Source organism: Eurypyga helias, unplaced genomic scaffold (genome assembly GCF_000690775.1).
Source record: "Eurypyga helias isolate BGI_N326 unplaced genomic scaffold, ASM69077v1 scaffold18994, whole genome shotgun sequence".
NCBI classification, from domain to species: Eukaryota; Metazoa; Chordata; class Aves; order Eurypygiformes; family Eurypygidae; genus Eurypyga; species Eurypyga helias.
This window is the reverse complement of record NW_010248415.1, coordinates 22,343-41,674: the sequence shown is the minus strand read 5'-3', so window position 1 is coordinate 41,674 and position 19,332 is coordinate 22,343. Positions and strand designations below refer to the sequence as shown.

The window sequence follows — 19,332 nt, the reverse complement described above, 5'->3', positions numbered from 1 at the left end:
TTCTTTTTCTCTTCAGCCAGGCTAATGTGCATCGGCACAGTCTGAGAAACTCCCTTGTCACTTATATTAATTCTTATCTTGTTGTTCTTGGCTACACTTCACTGAAGTACAGCGAGGGAGAGTGCTTCAATCAGTAATGTAGATCCAAGTGAGCACCTCCCTCTGCTGTTCTTAGGCATCAACTCAACTGCTTAAAGTATATGTTCACCCAACTTGTGAACTTGGGAAATATTAGGACTGCCAGAAATAGAGTGTAAGACAATGAGGTGGCCTCACAAGCATGTTTAAGCCCCACACATGGGAAGTCTCATCACTTCAGGGTAGCTTTCTGTACTTTTGAGTATTTGCTACTTGGTACAAAAAAATGCAAGACCTCAGAGCTGTCAGTAACCACAGCAACAGAGAAGGCAGCCTTGCATTTCATAAGCAGATTTCATCAGATGTTCCACTTTGCCACTGCCATGGAAACCCGGAGGCGCTGTTGTCACAGCTTGTGAATCTGATGCACATTGTCATTAAGGAAAGATGATGCCCTTCAGAAGGTCCAACTGTAAACACTCACAAATGGTTGGTCTCCTATTCTTCAGCGGAGACTATACCACAACTAAGGACAGGACTTACTTAGAACTGTTTCCTCTGGAGCTGTGGCGTTTCCAGATTTGGAAAGTACAAGGGGGTTGAAGGAAGATGCCAGCAGAAAATCCTGAAATGTTCTCTTAAGAGTACACTGGACTCTTACCCCATCCAAAGGGAATTCACTTATTAACACTTAAACAGGGCTAAAAGTAACCAAGTGAAACAGAATGAGCATGTCATAAAAAAGTGGAACAAGAAAAATTCAAGATGCAAAGGACAATACAATTAAATCCCTAATTAAGGACAAAATCCAAAGTCCTGACCAAAACTTTGAGGTATCCTGGATAGAATGAACAAGGCCAGAAATCAATGCAAGCAAAGTCTGCAGTGTCAAGAGAAATATTTTTCTCATGTTTGAAATATGTCTAAGAAATAAACTCAATGATAATTAAAGAGGCAAAAATCAAAAGCACTTCCATCATTCAGTTAGATCCCGGTCTGGTGTAAATTAACTGAGTCAAAAAAAAAAAAAAAAAGAAAGAAATCCTTTGCTAATCTGAGAGCCATTCCTTAAGTCTCCAAAGCAGCCTGTATTCTTTAAATTGCTTCCTGTTATATGGTTAATAATCTCTTCTTTCTATATTACGGGAATCATTCATCTATGCTAGGCAAACTGATCAGTGCTATCAGGGTATGAACACTCTGCTGCCCAAACTACTGTGCCTAACAACATCTTCCCAATTATTCAGGAGTCTCTTGCCAGCAGAACATTAGTTGACTTCATTTGTCTAAGGAAAATGCCTGGGTTTCCTGATGTTTTCAGCTGTGTTTGTACAACTTGCCTTCATGTGAAGCTGAAAATTAATGCACTTCCTCTTGATCCTTTGAGAGAGAAACAAGAAGGAAGATTATCAAGATTAAATAGAAATGCCAAAGCTCAATACTTTGTCACTGTTGAACAAAGGTGTTTATGTAAAGATTGCTCGGCATCACTAATTGCATTACAAACTAAAGTGTCATGTATGACAGCTCAACCTCCTGCATAAAGCTAAAAGCTGCTACATAACCTGTTGCTCTGACACGGTGTGAATAGAATATTGGTTGGCTGCATTACCGTTCATTCACACAGTAGGGAGAGACAAAAATAAAGCAAGCTTTTAATTCTGACTGTTCTGTTAGGAGTACACAACAGAATAAGTATTCAGGCCTTCCCTTCAAAGAAGGAACCATATTTATTTATATTCCTGATTTTTCTTTAAAGCTTAAAAGCTGTATTTTTTCACTGTTTTCTTCCCTTAGTATTTTATTTTGCTAGACTTACATAATATTCTAATAAACAAAGACTGAACAGGTATCTATAGTCCTTTTGGTTTAGATTTATGTTACCACCCAGGTAATTCTAACTCCTCACACAGCCTTAGGAAAAAGGAGTCTCCTTGTTAAGGACTGAAGAAGAGGCACCTTGCTGTTCAGTGTTCTGCTAGAACAAGGAAGAAGCAGCCTGATTCCCATGTTGCTTTAAGGTAAAGGGAAGAGGACGGAAGAAACCCAACAGTCTTTCTGGTCTTCATAAGATCTGAAGGAAAACGAGGGGGGGCGGGAGGAGGTGCAGAAAGGTTGAGTATCCTTACAGTTAATCTTTCATGGACTATAAAGGGCTTCCTTAAATTATTATATTAGTATATTGGACATACTTTGCCACAAACTGCTGAGACTTTTACCTGGAAAAATGTCCCCTCCACCTCCTCCTTGGAGATGCTGGTTCTGACAGGCTGCAACTCCCAATACCTCTACTTAGCTAACAATGCAAAGCACCTTGTTCAAACAAGACTGGTCTCCATTTCACACTACCCCCCAGGGAATATCCACTTTTCTCTTCATACTCTATCTTTCTGACTGATGCAATCAGATTCTGGAAACCTGCCTTATTAGTTTATATTCCAGCTTCTTAGGGATGATGTTAATTTTCCATTGTAGTACCAGAAGATTTTAGATGTGCTAGATCTTGTCTATAAGAAACAAAACAAAACAAAGAGGAATGCACACTACTTAGATGCCCTGCTTAGAAATGGACTTCAGTGAACAGCACTCCTTGCAAAGAAAGTCTAGGGGTTACAAAAAAAAGACACTCTCCTATCTCTTACTGTGCTTGAAATGAGGTATTTCAGAATTACACGTTGAATAAATAAATGTGCATTTTCTTACTTATTCACATGAGATATTCTGCCTAATTTCTGCACCAGTTCACCATCCCAATTGTTTTATTACTAGATTGGTGGTTTTGTACTAAGCCTTTATACTGTGATGGCCAGAGTTCCATTATATCCATTAAAGATTACATCATTTTCTTTTGTTTCCCACAGCAAATAGCATCCCATTCATGTCCCAAACAGAACGTCAGTATTTGGAATGGTGTTTTCTTAAGGTGCATATAAGATTAAAGACTGAAATCAGATGCAGTGTTGCCAAAGCCTTTGTAATACACATGTTTTTCAAGGCAAGATGATTGACAAAAATTGCAGTAAGGTGCTGAAGGGGATATTTCACCTGGCCCATCAAAACTCAGTGTAGAGGATTAGAACTAAGAAGAGCTGACAATATTGACTTTGAGTACCATAACAGAAACATAATTAGTTCTTTGACATGTAGTGGACAGAAATACTCCTTTTTTAAAAAAATCAGTTAGAGTAATTACACCGTATCTGTTGCATGCTGCCCTCGAAAAATTAAGGTCTACTCTGCTGTTTCCTCTTTTCCCAGTAAAATTCAAGTTTGGCACTAGAATAAATGCATGCAAACCCAGCCTTTCTGCTGGAAGAACATCAGGAAAACTTTTGTGCATAAAACCAAAAAAACCTCTCTTAAAAGAGAGCACATACATCTGAAAGAATGAAAAAAATCAATGAATTTTATACAAGTTTATTGCAAAACAAACTGTCTGCACTATGCTTATTAAAGGCATATTTCATTGCCTAATCATAGATGTCTATTGTACCTTTTATGTTTTGAATCATAATTGCAGTCTGTTCCCCAACTGTAATAATGAAAGACATTTTGGCATATGCTTATATTGATTCCTCTTTAACAAAGCACTTAAGACACATACTTGCATCCCACTGAAATGAATGGCTAACATTAACTTTGAGTGCATTGATTTCACTGGAATCTAAACAAATGACAATTTATACAGGCACAAAATTGCCTACTTTGTTGGGTAAGTATGAGACTCTGAAGAGAAGCCTTCATACTCAAATGTACAACTGTTTTGCTTAGAAATACATTGCAGTATGGCATCTATGTTTTTATCAGAATAACTGTGCTAGCAAAAAAAAAAAAAAAAAAAAGAAGGTGTATCTGCTGTACTGAAATAACTTTTCCAGCTCCTGATTTGGAACAATCTAAACTGTAGAAACATTTTCCAGTAGGTATAAGGACATACAGTGCATACATAAATGGGAAAAGGCACAACTTAATTGTATACAATAGCTTTACATTGAGAACAAGCTATCATTAGGTACAATATAAATAATGCAGTATATTAAATTCCTAATTTGTAAAGATTAGTCTATATGCTTGCCTGTTATTCTTGTTTGCTTCACAATTAAGCGGTATATGAAAATAAGGAGAAAAACCATCAAGAATTATGCTTACCTTATCCTTTTTTATCCACTGTTCCTAGGTCTCCTAGTTAGTTAGAATCTGCAATGAAATATTCCAGGAAATTAAAACATATTAAAAATGCAGAAGTCAAATCCATGGCAAATACTGAGGTAATATTAAACGAGCCTGATTCAGAAGCCCAGCATCACCTGGTTTAAATGGGAACTTCTCATCAAAATAAGTGGGTTTAAAAAAATAAAATAAAATAGAGATAAATTCAATTAATGTAGTCCCTTTCTTTTCTGGTAGAGAATTTTCTCAGTTTTTAAATGTATTTTGCTAGTAATTTCTAATTCTTTTTTCAACATTTTTACCTAGCAGTACCATCAGCTACTAATTGCTTTGCTGCAATGCATTTTTTCCCCTACATGTTCTAGTTTAAACCCAAAGTGAATAGCTAATGTAGAATAGTTTAGCCCTGTATAATACCCTGACTCCACTGTATTTCAAGGGAGTTTCCTGTTGACGAGTCTTCAAGAAGCATGACAACACACACAGGCTGTGAAAATACTTGCTAGACCTCATTAGTTGGAATAAACAGGAGAATATTTGAAACCATACTTACCAAGTTGAGGTTCTCTTAATTTAAATTTAAAACTAGGAAGGTTATCCAGCCTGGAATAATCTTCATGGCTATCCAGAGACAGACAGGTATCAACATTTCCTTACTAAAAGGGCTGACTCTGTCTACTTCTTTGTTTCCTTAATCCATACCTCAACCAAGAGAAACAGCATAAAGATCAAAAAAGAAAGCTTTTGTAAGCAGAAGCCGTATGTATAAAATCAAACAAACACAATCAAACGTTTACTAGAAAAAAATCTTTATTAATTCATTAATCTGCAACACAATAAATATTGGGATCATATATATGAGGGACCCAGCAATGCTCAGACTTGTTTGCACCATGGTGTGGTTTGACAAACAAGCCCTCATCAGCTGGTGTCCTGAGAATAAGCCTGACTAAATATATATATTTTTGGAGGTACATTTTCACATATAATGAGTAATTTCAATTTACATTAGTCAGGCTTTTAAAAACAATTCTTAAGGACCATCCCTGGTAAGTCCTTCAGGAAAAAAAGCACAATCACAGTAGTTGTTGTTATTCTGTCTTGCTGTTGATTCTGACATTAGGGTTATTTAGGTGTGAATGTATGTTTAGTTTTACTTCAGGGGGACAACAACATTTTTCACTAAATGAGGAACAGAAGTAGGCTGCTTACAAGATATGCAATCAATTTTCATGCAGTCCACTCAGCAGTTCTAAAACCAAGAGTTCTGTTACTTCTGAAAAGGCTGACATGCCTCAGTTTCACACCCTATACACACTGAGGATGTGTTTCCTTGAGATCTCTTTACTTGTTGTCCCAAATCATTATTTTGAACTTTATGATGAATGAAATTAACTCATCTTTCCATTGGTTTGTCTGTAGAGGCAGACAACTCAAGCTTGCTGCATGCACTGGCAGGACAGAGAAGAGAAGCAACTTTCCCATGGCTAAACATGAATGTTTTAATTTATGGGTACAAGCTCTAATAGGTAATCACTAGGAAGAAAAAAAATCTTGCATGCATACACATTACAGTTTAGTCAGAGGTGAGATGTTTCTCACAACCAAAATCTCTGCAGACTGACATGCTCACTATCTCAAGGCTTTGAAATATTAAGTAAAACATTTTAAAAAAACCCTAATTTACTTTTTTTTTTTTTTTAAACAGCTGGGAAAATCCAGTAGAGTTTTTGGCTGTACCATACTCATAAGACCTTTACTAAAAGAAACAGGAACTTCTAAACATGCAGGTAGGCACACATTTATATTACAGATACAAAGTTTTCACCATTTCTTCTTAAGGTAGTTGCAATATTCAGGCAGTCTTTAAACTGCACTTCCACTCGAAGTATTTATTTTCAACTTCAAGCTTACAGATGACTTCACAGATGAAAACCAGCATCAGCAGATCCGATAGGGAATGCCACTTGCAGTCAGACTGTATCACTCCTGCCTTTTTTACAGACCAGAAGACTTATCAGAAGACTTTGTAAAGAAAGCATTTAAGATTTGTTGTTGTTGTTGAAGTCAGAACAAATCTTTGGAAATGGAATATTCTAATGTCAACGGGAGCGTGATAAATGCCATTACCTCGTATTTTAGAAAGAAGGTCTGATCACTTTTCGTCTAATAGTTTCTCTGACAAGTACAATTCTCATGGTAAAAAAGATTTCACACTTGAAATAAACCAACCATTTGTCTGTGTTGCATGCTGCAGCAGTGCAATAGCAGTCAAGGAAAAAATAGCAAAGATATACACGATCATCAGACTATTCTTCCAAACTATGCAACAGGGCAGCTATGACAATATCAAATTGCACACACAAAACCACTGGTATAAATTAACTGCAAAAAGGATACCTTTTGTTTCACCTCAAGATGATCTCTGTTTTTCCTACATGTACTATTCTGCTGTAAAGGGTGCAAGAAAATAAGTGGCTGTGCATATCAAAAAGTTGGCAACTGCAACTTGGATTGAAATTCAGTGCAGTTTGTTTTGTGTTTGCCTTTGTCAAGCTATCTATTCAACAGGGTTCTGCAAAAGAAGCTTCGCTGTCAGATTTCTGTTTCTTTATTGCCACAAATTAGCCAGCATCTCCCCCTTCTGGACAGCAGGAAAATAAGCAGAAATTTGCAACATTCTCCTCCTTATTCTGGTCAGTACTCAAAAAAAAAAAAAAAAAGTTTACAGATAATTATTTTCTATCTTTGTTCTGAGCAGGACCATTTCTTTCATGGATCAGTTTAATACAGTTCCCTTCAGTAACATGGTTTATTAAAGCCAGATCTAAATTCATTCAAATATAATATCCACCTCATCCGTGAGAAAATCTTAAAAATATACCAACAAAATAAATCACTGTCAGCCAGATTTCCACATTCTATAAAACAGAAAAAGCTGCATGAGTTGGATTATTAGTGGTTTTGATTCTACTTGTCAGCATTGCTTAACATGTGGTGTTTAAGCAGTAATTTGTTAGATGTGTCAATTTAACTGAATTGGAAATTTCAAGAGTAGGCAGAGAAGTCACCATAAAATTCAAGTCTCCTTAGTAGCTCTGAGCACATTCATCCTCAGCCATCACCATAGTGTTATGACCAGGTTGCCACTGAATTAATCCATTGGGATTCATCCAGTAGCAGCACAGCTCCAATGATAGGTGATTTTCTATGATATTCCTGTACGTACTACATTTTAAAGAAAAAACCCAAAGATGACTGCTTGTAAGTTGTTACACACTCTGGGAACTTGTTTCTACTGATGAGGTACAGAGTCTCAGTGTTCAAGATTGGCAGTGAACTATTCAAGTACTTAGGAGAAAGCATCATCACCAAAATACTAAGGGAGACCCTGTCTGATTCCCAGCATCTGTATGAACATTACATGAGACTCTTCTGTTGCAAGTCACTCATGCCAACAGAGAAGCTCAAATCACAACTGTTTAATTTGTAGATGGCCTCAGGTGTCACTGGCTTCGGTTATATTTACACATAGGAAACTTGCTCGTAGCAAGGAAAAATTATAAGCACTTTGAAAGGGATTTGTTACAGCAGGACTGCATTGGTTTTAGAACTGTGATGGTGCGAGAGCGAATTCTTTGGCTGCCTGTGAGAAAAAGCTGTCTACAGGGAGAATGAGACAGATTCCTGGAACTTGAACCATTAAAGCTGTTTCATGACTAAGTGCCCCTTTTCTTTACAAATACATTTTGTACTTTTTTTCCTTCTTTCCAGGGATGGTATTTAACCTCAGCAACCTGTGACTGTTGCATCCAAACCAGAACGCTTTGTAATGTGCAGCTTGGTAATTTCTTCAGCACAGGTAGGGTGAATGCCTATTGTCTTCATTAGTTGAGGATACGTAGCACCACATCTACAAAAAAACCCCAACAAACACAAACAAACACACACAAACAAACCAACAAAAAGAACCACAAAACAAAAAAACAAACCCACAATGTCAAACACTATTCTCCTAAAACAGCTAGAAGGTCCTAAAACATCAAAGTAACTCTGCTATTGTTCATTTCATCAGGTAGAAGAGTTGCATTTATTCTTCAAACAATGCTGCCTACTATTTCTCACGCACTTACACAACAACATTTAAACGCCCAGCTTCACAACACTGTTGGGTAGGGAAGAATTGTCATAAGAGCTGAGACAGAGAGAGTTAAGCAATTTACCCCAAGTCACAACTGAGCCTATGGCAAAAACATATGACAAAACTGCAGCCTTCCTTTTCTTGTACATACATGTGTGTTTCACTAACTCTGACTCCAGATGGAAAAAACACATACACTCAGAGGAAGAAATTCTTAATTAGGACTGCTGGACAGAATCTTTTGAAGCAATTAGTACCAGAATATTCTTTGATTATCTTAGAGAAAGTCCAGTGCTTACGCTGAAATTATCAGTGTTATAAACATGATGAAAAAGCTTCTCATTCGAAAAAAAAAAATCAAGACAAAAAGCCACCAAAACCCCTTGAGTTAAAATTTCACTTGCTTAATTCCTTTACTTGTCCAATAACATTCTTAGACTTGATGACTTTCCTTTGAGCGGCTATTCCTGGCAGATCATGCTGTAAAAATAGCTGAAATGGCCCTAAATTTAAGAACTGTTTTAAGGTCTCTATGGAATAATGCATTCTCCCTCTACAAAATACAGGGAAGAGAGCCATAGATGTGTTCTGGTGTCCCCACCTATATCCAAAAAAGCAATGACAAGCAAAAAATCATTACTGAGCACAGATGTTACTGGAGCACTAAGTGGGGAGGGAAGATGGAAAATCATCCTTTGGAGAGGCTGAAGTAAGAACCTAATATTTGACAAAGGAGACCAGCAGCTCTTAGAGTGGGTGTTCCACATTGAAAGCTCTGGATTTGTGAAATACAATAGAAACCAATACAGGAATCTGACCTGCTGAAAACCTCTTACTGTGGATAAAGTTTTCATTTCCCTCGGGCAAGGCAGAAAAGCACTCCAGTTTCATGTTCTTCCTTTTCAATGGTTATTTTGGATAGAACTTCAAAACAATGACATCCTAAAAAAACGTAGTTCTAAAATCTATACCACTGGCAATTAATTGACTACAAACACATGTTGAAAACGTGTACTGAGGGTACACTGCAATCAGTGATTTCCAAGATATTCCTCACCTGATACTTGCAGTCCCTCCTTCTTAATCCTTTCTGCTTTTCATTTATGCTAGTCACTCACAACTGTGAGACTAAAATGGCAATAAAATGGTGATGATATTTAGGAAAATGAACTAACACCACGACTTGGGGTGATTTTTTGTGTCCTAGGCTACTTTCTTCAAAGAGGAGTTAAAAACTATAACTTAGTAAATATATGAATCAACATTTCTGAAGATGTGAATCAGCATTAAGAAGGGAAATGAAAAAAAAACCAAATAATAAATAATTGTAGCACACAAGCTGCATAGCAGAAATTCTCCATTTAATCAGAGAGGACCCAGAACCATTCCTTACTCCTTCAAAGGGAGATCTTCTCTAAGAGTGTTTGAGCAAACTCTTAAACGTGAACAGACCACAAAGGTTCACCTACCTAGGTAACTTTGTTATTGCAGTTATCACAGAGTCACAGAATGGTTTGGGTTGGAAGGGACCTTAAAGATCATCTAGTTCCAACACCCAGATATCAGATAGCTCCAGACAAAAGTATCTCCCTCTTCCCATTGCCCTAAAGAGGTTTATTCCTTACCTTATCATATTATGGTTATCTTACACCCCAGAAATACAAAAATTCATACAAGTTCTTGCTGAGCTTTTGAAGAGCAATGGCTGCGCACATTTAAAGATGAGATTAGGAAAGGAACTGCTTGGCAGGTGTAAAGAAAGGTTCTTATGAAAAGCACAGATATCCTTTTAAAGAAGTGACTTGCAAAACCATATGGTCATTTGTGCATAGAATGCAAAAGAAGCTACACTGAGAAAACTAACATTAGGGAAGGTAATGCACAAGTTTATTTTTTGCTTTAACTATATCAAGCCAACAATATATTTTCCTCGGTGGTTCCTTAACCATATGCAGTGGTACAGTAACTAAATCCAGTACATCTTAATGAAGAACTGCAGTATTTTTAGCGAAAATATGTGCAATACTACATAAAAGTAACAAAAAGCATGGATTCTTTATAGTGTTGCCAAAACTAGGCAGCTATCTTTTATAATCTTACAATAACTTAAAAAGCAGGCTTTAGAAGCTAGAGACATTCTTTTGTACTTACTTGATTCCAAGAGCAAATCCTTGAATAACTTCGCCTGCATTTGGTCCAATGAAATGAAGGCCAAGTATTCGTTGCTCTCTCTCTCGTAAGCATACCATCTGAAAACAATACATTACATACAGATCTTTGCTTAGAACATTTAAAGATAAGGCATGAAGTTGAATTAAATGAAACTGAAGTGCCCCAAGATCCTAGCTCAGCTGTTTATTCCCGGTGTGCCAAGAACTTACGCCCTTGCTTAAGTCTTCCTGACTTCAATAGGTTTTATGCTTCTCCTTAAGCGTTTTCCTGAATCAAAGCTTTATTAATGTATTTCTTTCAGACTTCAGGGCATTACTGACAACGACAATTTGTGGTAAATTGAGTACCTTCTTGTTTGTCATTTGTATGAAATCCTCAAAATACCTTATGTAGTTTAGTAACCGGACTAGTGTTGTTTTGACACTAAATGCCCACCTTAGCAATTCTCAGCAATTCTTAGCCCCTGCAGTTATTCTCAGCTGCTCAGCAGCTGTATTTCCAAAGATGACACTACCAACTGTAGGATATTTTGTGCCTTTGTGATTCAGTCAGTAAACACAGCAGCATATTTAGTGATATACATTTACCACACCAGCCACGTAACCTAAAAAGGAGTCAAGCCTTGGAAGCAGCCGAAGATGAAGGGGAGTTAGTAAGTATCTGGTAGGGCCTGTGTCACTGCACACCTAACTTTTATTAGAGAACTTAATGAAAACTTTTTAGTTCCTTTAAGGACACCATCTTTAAAATTATGAAAAGAAAATCAGTCTTTCCCTGTGTCCTTCCAACAAACATTAAATCATCAGTAATCTAATAGGTTCTGTTATTCAGTAAAGGCTTGGAGTCTTTCATTAGGAACCCCAGGAACAGCAGCTATCCTGACATGGTACTTTAAATATGTAGGAGTTTTAAAGAAAAAAACCTCTTGCAATAGAGTTTGAAACTCTCAAGTTTAATGTTTCTTCATGTGTTCTGGGAGTGTAATAAGGACTATATTCAGTATCATCCAACAACGATTATACTATTACTACTTCACCCTCAAATATTTACATTCATTGACATAATTTAAAGGAAAGAACTAAAAAGAAGTAGCATCACCTTAGTTCCACTGATACTTTGGGACAGGTAAGACAAACTACCAAGGCACGCACACTAATCAGATGTGGCAAAATATAGTTCGAAAAACTGGTTACAACTACTGACAATGGAGAGTCCTTACATAACACAACAACATAATAATTTGTGATGGGCCTACAGAAGTTACTACATTATTCCAGAAAGATTGTTCCCTGATACTGAGGAAAAAAGAAAGAAAAAGAAAACTATGATATATTCTGCAAACAGTACAATTCATATTGTCTCAGATTCTCTACTATGGGCAAGTACATCAAAAGCCTTTTCAACACTGAAGCAACTGGACTGATCTAGGAGAAGATGCATTTCAAGTCCAACACTTTGGTCTAAAGCAGGAGGTTTTTGTTTTCATGAGTAACACTGAACAGTTAGTCTAGTTTTGTAAGCTTTATGCTTAATTTTTCTGAAGGTAGCATACTTTCCCCAAGTGATGGCAACTCGAATATTACATATAACTAATTAAGAACTTTGCTGAGGGAAGCAGAGATGAATCTCTAAGAATTTGCAATATTTCTCAGGACCTTAAGAGCAGTTCAAAGATGGTATCAATCAGCAGAATGTCAGCTCTGAAAAATGCTAATACCTGTAAAGCAATTTCAAGATGCAATGGGATATGTAATGAATATTAAACATTTAAAGCTACACTAGAGAAACAGGCTGTCACCAAGAAAATCTCTCATCTGTCTTGATAGGGTTTTTTTCCAAACAGTCCTCCTTCAAGCTGGTTGTACCCTATCTCTTGTTTTAAGTTAAAAGCAAGTTAAAAGCTCACAAGACTTACTTTTATATAGCATTGAGTTGCATCTCTTTCAGCCACTGTAAACTCTAAAGGTTTATAATATGCATGGTATACCTGGTAGGGAAGACAGTAACATTTTGTGTTAGAGTACTATTACGTCAAAAAATGCTATTTAGTATTATAATGACTACCATTACGACAGATTTACAATGTTGTAGAAATAAATTATTTGTTTATAACATGTTAATTATTTTAAGGAAATGTAAGGAAAGCACAGTAAGAGTTCAAAACAAACCTTTACCTTAGAACCATTAGATTAAAGACAAAACTAAAAAAAAAAAAAAAAAAAATCACAAATAATGACGTTACACAAACCAGTGTCCCAAACTAAAAATGTTAGGTTTGTCCCTTTAAGCTTCTCCCAAAAGTTTAATACCTTGTTTAATGTAAATAATTAAATCCAAGAAGCTTTCCATATCTATAACAATGTATAGCACCAGACAAGCCAAACTGTAATTTTTGCAGTCTGAATAGTAAATGCTTATTTTTTCATTAATGATTGTGCCTAGGGCTCCAAGCTAAATCTATCCGCTGAACTTGCTCCCTGATAGATACATAACATCAGCATCTTATGACACACACAACATCAATTACCTGCCTTAATCAGAGGTGAACAACTGTTTTACAGTAATTTATATCATTCTAGATGGCACTAGCAACCAGAAACCCTGATAAGAATTCTGGGACAGATTTCTGAAGTATCAACTGTATTTCTGAATCATAAAAGACAAAACTAATAACTGACTGGATGTGAAGTAAATCTGGCGTTTTGTATTTCCACAGCTTACCCAGTCACATGCTGACAGTCTTTCCAATGAGTGAATAAAGGTAACACAACATATCTTTCAAGAGTGAGTTGTTCAAATTTTTTCTTATTATATAGTGATTGTGAGTTGCTTCATCATGAGGACCTTAATCTCATTCCTCCTATCAGAGGGCTGGGTGTGATTTTATGCCATAACGGATTTCTTCCTCACTGTGTCATGCCCAGGCACATTCTATCAAGATATTTTAGCCACAAAGACACTTAGAACTTGGTGTGACTATTTCTGAGGACATCCCAAAAATTTAGACTAAAAAAACCCAACTGGCTATTCTGACAATTAAAATAACCATTGTTTAATGATGCTGCACAATTATGACTTAATGAAATGGCACCTAGTTTAAAGCTGCTACACCCTATCAATAATTTTGAGCTTGCTAGGTCACAGTTTGCATTGTGACCTGGTGCAATACTTATAAAGTCCTGAGCTTTTCTGAAGACACCAACTCCCTAACTTCAAACATAGTGTTTTGGGGACCAAAAATTTTGCCTGATACAACAGTGAAACTTCTTTTTATAGTGCAACTCTGACACCAACTATACAATCAAAAATGTTTTCATACCTCAATATTGTCTGATCCATAACGTTGCATAGCTGCTTCTTCTGACAATCCAACAGAACCGTATTCCAAGGGAGTGAAAACTGTAGTAGGTACCTGCTTGCAAGGAAACAGAAGGTGTTACTGCTGGACCATATGAAGTAGCTACACAGCAGATACAGGGGAGACTTTTGCATGACTGAGAAGCGTAGCTCTGCCACACACTTACATTGGCTATGCTTAAAGCTGGATTTCAGATGACAAAATGCAATTCCTTTAAAAATTCTTAAGAAAAAGAAAGCATAAGTTTTGGTTTTATTATTGATAAAAGAAATAACAACTCACATTGTCATAGTCCATCAGTTCTGAAGATTGGCCAAAAAGACGCCGAGCCAGCAGTTTTCCAGCAGCTATTGCTGTGGGTGTTAACTCAGGACGGCCCTAAGAAGACAGCACAAAGCTTTGTTTTAACTAAGAGAGAAGTAGCATCCAAGGTTTTCTCCTGGGACAATGGTCAGTGGAAGGCCAAATCTTTGGAATTCCAGCCTAGTAGTCAGAACTCCAAATAGAAAGGGCAGTAATAATTTCTCTCCAAACATGCTTTTAAGTCTCCGAGTTTAATATCTGTCTTAATGGTGGAGAACAAATGCCACGAATGTGTCAAAATCTTTTAACTTATCATATCACCTCTTGAAAGGCAGAGGATATTCACGTTAACCATTCAGTTCCCCCTTTCCATAGTAAGTCATCAAGAATTTTTTCAGATGGTCTTTTAAAGCAGGAAAAGCCTAATACAAAGCAACAATTTTATAACTTCAGACCTTTTAAAAAAGGTGTCTGTCACATTTTTACAGAAAACAGGCACAAACCAGCTATTTGTAGGCACTATTACTGACTTCCTATGTTGGTCCTGGATCAGAGAAGTGGATTTTTCTAGCACTGCAGACTATAGGTTGAGTAGGTCCTAGTCTCAGGCTCTGGTATTAGACAGAGGCTTGAAGAGGATTGCTATTGGCAAATACTAACTTCCTGCAAGTGAGAAATGGAATGATAGCAGGATATGACCAGGACATGCTCCAGTTCAAGCCATGAGTCCTGGCTACTTTTTATATCCAAACACGACTATGCAATGTGCCAGAACCCTAATTTTTAGTACCAGCACGATATCATCAGAGCTCCAATGCTATTTTTAAGGAAGCTGGAGGTTTTGGAAAATTGAAGTAAGGCATTTTCAAAGGAACTTCGTGAAGTCCAAAGAAGAGCAGTAAACATAAGTTAACAAGATCTAAGAAACTTCATGAATCTAGTAAAAAACATTATTTCAGAATTCATCCAAGACATATCATCAAGATGCTTGTCTGAGATGAGGAAAGAGGTCACAAATCTAGAAGGAATGATGCGGAGACCAAAGAAAGCTGTAACTGAAAAACACCTCTGTGGGACAACATGGAATGCTTGATAAAATGTGTGATGTTTTGAAGTTTTGATTCATACAGGTCCTACATAGACACTACACTTGTCACACTCCTGGCAAAGCCCCACTTGGAGGCAGTCACTCAAAAAGCCCTCAAAAACAGTCTTCAGCAGAAAATAAAATAAGGATCCCAAACTACATATATTCAGGTTTTTCAAACCTTTCCTTTTTTTTTCCCCCCCCATCCTTAAGTTTTTTATCATTTACTGGAAACTATTCCTCCTTCCCAGCTTATCTTTTCTGTATGTTGCTAGATAGATTCCGTACATGGTATTAGCTACCATTTACTTCAGTATACATACCATATCAATCATATCAATTATCTACATATTAATATGCATTTATGCTTTTATCTGTACTGATAACCAGTTAAGACAAGACTTACATCACAAAAAAACAAACTGAAACACTATGTCTAACCTGATAACAGAAAGTACAATTCTAATTGTTAATGAAGACTAACCTGTTTTTTCCCACAGCTCAGGACAAATGACAAAATTGCAAGTCTATCCCTTTTTTCTCCCAAAGATACATCAAGTCATGTTTTTTGAATCCAGCATTTTGACTTTCAAGTCTGTGAATGTCATTTACCAAATGAAATTTGCCATTTGTTTTTTCTTATACACTTTGCCTGAAACATGACTGCCAATCATTTCTGTAGCAGGAAATACAGATGTTGTTTTGGCATTCCAGAAATGAATAGAAGATTGGAACGAGAGATAAAATTGTGAAAGCACTGCCATGCATTCCATAAAACCCAACTAATTACTAAAACATCCATGCAGATAAAGCCCAATTTCTCATAAACAATGACTTAAAGACCTTCCTTGGTAAATATTTGAAATGAACATTCACTTTGCAGTCATGTGTAGAACTAGTCTGCTGATTATTATAGATATGATTTGTTCATAAGAATCCTCCAATGTATTATACATTTAAACGAGATGGCTCCTAAGAGAGTTTAAAAAGCTTTGAAGTAATGTGTATTTGTTCTAGCACAACTCTTTTTGGTCTTATTTCTATTCGAACCAACATACTGTACATTCCACCTTCTCTACACATCTTTGTTATAACACCCTTTGAAATATGACAGATGTCTAGTGGCATGACTGTATGAGAAACCTCCTTCTGAGAGAACTTCTTTATATGTGTGCCATGCTTTTCAACAAGAATACTATTGGAGAAAGAATTTTAACACAGAGAGTTTAAAACAGCACTAAAATAAATTCAAAGTAAAATTCCAGTTTGATCTTCCTCATCCTGACTACAGAAGATGAAAATGCCTAAATGCAATTTCACCTGTCAGTTGAAAATAATATTTTGCCAAAGGTTGAAAAACTTCTTTTGAGGGTAGACAAACTGACTGACCTCTGGAAAGCTTTTTTTCTCCTTTTCTCCAAATGAACAGCTTGGATAACATTAGGATTCCATTTGCCATACAAGGGTGCAACAGGACACCCGTGCACACATAGTTTCCCATTTGTGCCAGCTGGGTATGACTCCCAAATGAAAACAGTCATTCTGAGCATATCAGGAAACTCGCCTTTCCCCTCTCTCACTCTCCTTCCAGCCAGGGCACGGAATTGAAACAAGAAAAGTAGTTCTTGGTGTTTGGTAGCAATTTAGTCTCTATTCAGTGCTGCATGGTAAAGGAGGGAGGAGAAGGGTTTGAAAACTACTTGCAAAGGCATGAGAAAATAGCACTTTATGGTAGCAAAGAGACTCTCACAGGGAGCGAGCAGAGCAAAGAGAAATCCTGAGTAGAAACACTGGAGAAAAAAAAAAAAAAATCTTAGAAGCAATATTAGGGATCACTGATGCCCATTCACAGGAAACAAGATTCCCTTTCTTGCCCAGTCTTGGTAGGTCTCACCCAGAAAGTATCACACACCAAGCTCTACAGCTCTGTGGTTCTTGTCAGGGTGCACTAGATTCTTCTATGTGTATTCTTTGAGATGTGCACCACCACAGAACTTTCTGTTACTGATGGTTCTCATGCCAATGAAATGTATTATCTAAATTAATTCTGCTTAAAAAAACCCAAAATTAATTTACGTATTCTAATAAAATAAACTTTATTGCTTAGCAAGTGGAACTACATGGCTCACATTGTACTGGAGTCAGATAAGATAATGGTAATAATTCCTTCTATCTTTAAATTCTATAAATGCATGAGTACTATACGATTTCTTTCATTCCCTGTGTTGAGCCCATATGCAGATAAAAGCTCAAGAGAACGTTTCTACAGAGCACTGATTGAATTCTTCAGTTTTACCCCAGTTGTACACTGGACACAGTATAAAACTGTGTGGCTGAGTTTAACACTTGCATTTAGAAGCACCTATTAAACAACTCAGGTTCCAAAATCTGCACTAATAAGGACAAAGGCAGGAAAAGGAAATCCAAGTTTTAACAGCAAAATGAAAATGACAAATAAATGAAGACTTGATTTTTTAAATCCAGAGTAGGAACAAGGAGGGCATCCTGCCTCCAACTTTATATTTCTTACTTAACTAAATTCTCAAAGGGCAGAAGACAAAAATCACCCAAAAGGAAATTACTTGCCCAAAATAACATTGCAGATTGGCAGCAAAATCAGCAACACAATCTAAGGCCCTGCCAGCACTGCCTCTAACAATTGCTTCTTGGATTAAATTAAAAACAAAGTTTGGAAAGCAAGGAGGCCCAACCAAGGTAGATATCAGGGACAATCAGGTGTAAGAGGTTAATGTGAGCAGAAAGAGGACTTCAGGAAACATCCCAGAGCAAGAAGTGACAAGTATAGAGGGAACCTGTATGTGAAGTGAGAAGAAAGAAGAACTGTACATAATCCCAAAGCTCTGAGTGACTGGACAGGACAAAGAAGCTGAGGAGAGTAAGGGGAAAGAGGAGAAATAGCTGGGCGGGAAGGAGTTTTAACACAGTTTAAAAGGAAATGGCAAGTCAGTGGTAAGTCATTCGCATGAATATGGAGACAGACAGGAAGAAACACATGTCTGCATAGAGGGGAAGACGTCAGGAGTGGGCAGCATATTTATGAGATTTAAGTGTCTCTGGCAGCTCCAGAGTCCAGTCAGAAATTTGCAGGGTTATTCCCAAGACATCATGTAACCTGCGACATCTCTTCAAAAATTCAGAACACCTGTAGGGTTTATAAATTTGCGACACCTTTAATGGACTTTAAACATGGCAGAATAAGTTACAGGTCTCTCAAATTATATCATATATGGCATTTTGATATTGCTACAGTATTTAGATTTACCAGACTTTTAGAATAGATGCCTTCACAATATCAACAATAATCTTGTTAGGAAGGCATGTGCTCCGTTCCACAAAGTTCAACAACAGGTGAGAGAATTCTGTATCTTGCAATGCCCAGTCTCTATATTCCCCATATTGCCCAAATTTTTCAGGAACAGTAGGCAGCTGATAAAAACATCCTCCTGTAACTGTACAGTTCAGAATCCTGACAAACATTATTTTTTATGAAGACAAAGTATTTGAAGATGCCCGACTTAGAGCGGATGCTCTGAGCATTTCTGTAAGCTGAAAATTGAGGGGTTGAAAGTATTTCAGTGCACTTTTATCAGGAGACATTTTTGTCATAGGTAACTGTAGACTATCAACAGCACTAGATTAAGGCCACAGAACTCTGTTTTTGCATCTATAATAAGTAAATTATTTTGCTTAAGTAATTAAGTCCTCTCCTTAAAAAACACTAACAACCACCCCTCATGTTTACTTGGCATTATCATTCACAAATCATGAACAGAAGTCAAATGCATTTAGTATTTGCAGCAATTACTTTTTCTTATTCTAGGGGAAAATACTTTTGTCAGAAGCATTTTCTGTCAGGGAGCAGACTAGTCTTGTGACTAGTCTCCAATACACCCCAAAATACTAAAAATGGAACTACAGAACTTGTCACGGTCATTCCCAGTAAGTATATTCCGCACAGAAGGTAGGAACTGCTTTCACCCAGCATTCACAGGCAGTATGAAG

The 19,332-nt window shown here is 36.9% G+C and overlaps 1 protein-coding gene across 1 annotated transcript in view; it reads right to left on the bottom strand.

Annotated features, from left to right (window-relative positions):
* Nucleotides 1-8,037: 8,037 nt before the first annotated feature.
* TXNRD2 (thioredoxin reductase 2) overlaps nucleotides 8,038-19,332 on the bottom strand; it is a 33,616-nt gene continuing 22,321 nt past the window's right edge. Inside the window, exons 13-17 of the mRNA XM_010151047.1 lie at nucleotides 14,202-14,297; nucleotides 13,881-13,973; nucleotides 12,477-12,548; nucleotides 10,541-10,638; nucleotides 8,038-8,161 (exon numbers count right to left, since the gene is read on the bottom strand). Coding sequence (XP_010149349.1) covers nucleotides 8,038-8,161; nucleotides 10,541-10,638; nucleotides 12,477-12,548; nucleotides 13,881-13,973; nucleotides 14,202-14,297 — 483 coding nt within the window. The remainder of the gene's footprint in view (nucleotides 8,162-10,540; nucleotides 10,639-12,476; nucleotides 12,549-13,880; nucleotides 13,974-14,201; nucleotides 14,298-19,332) is intronic.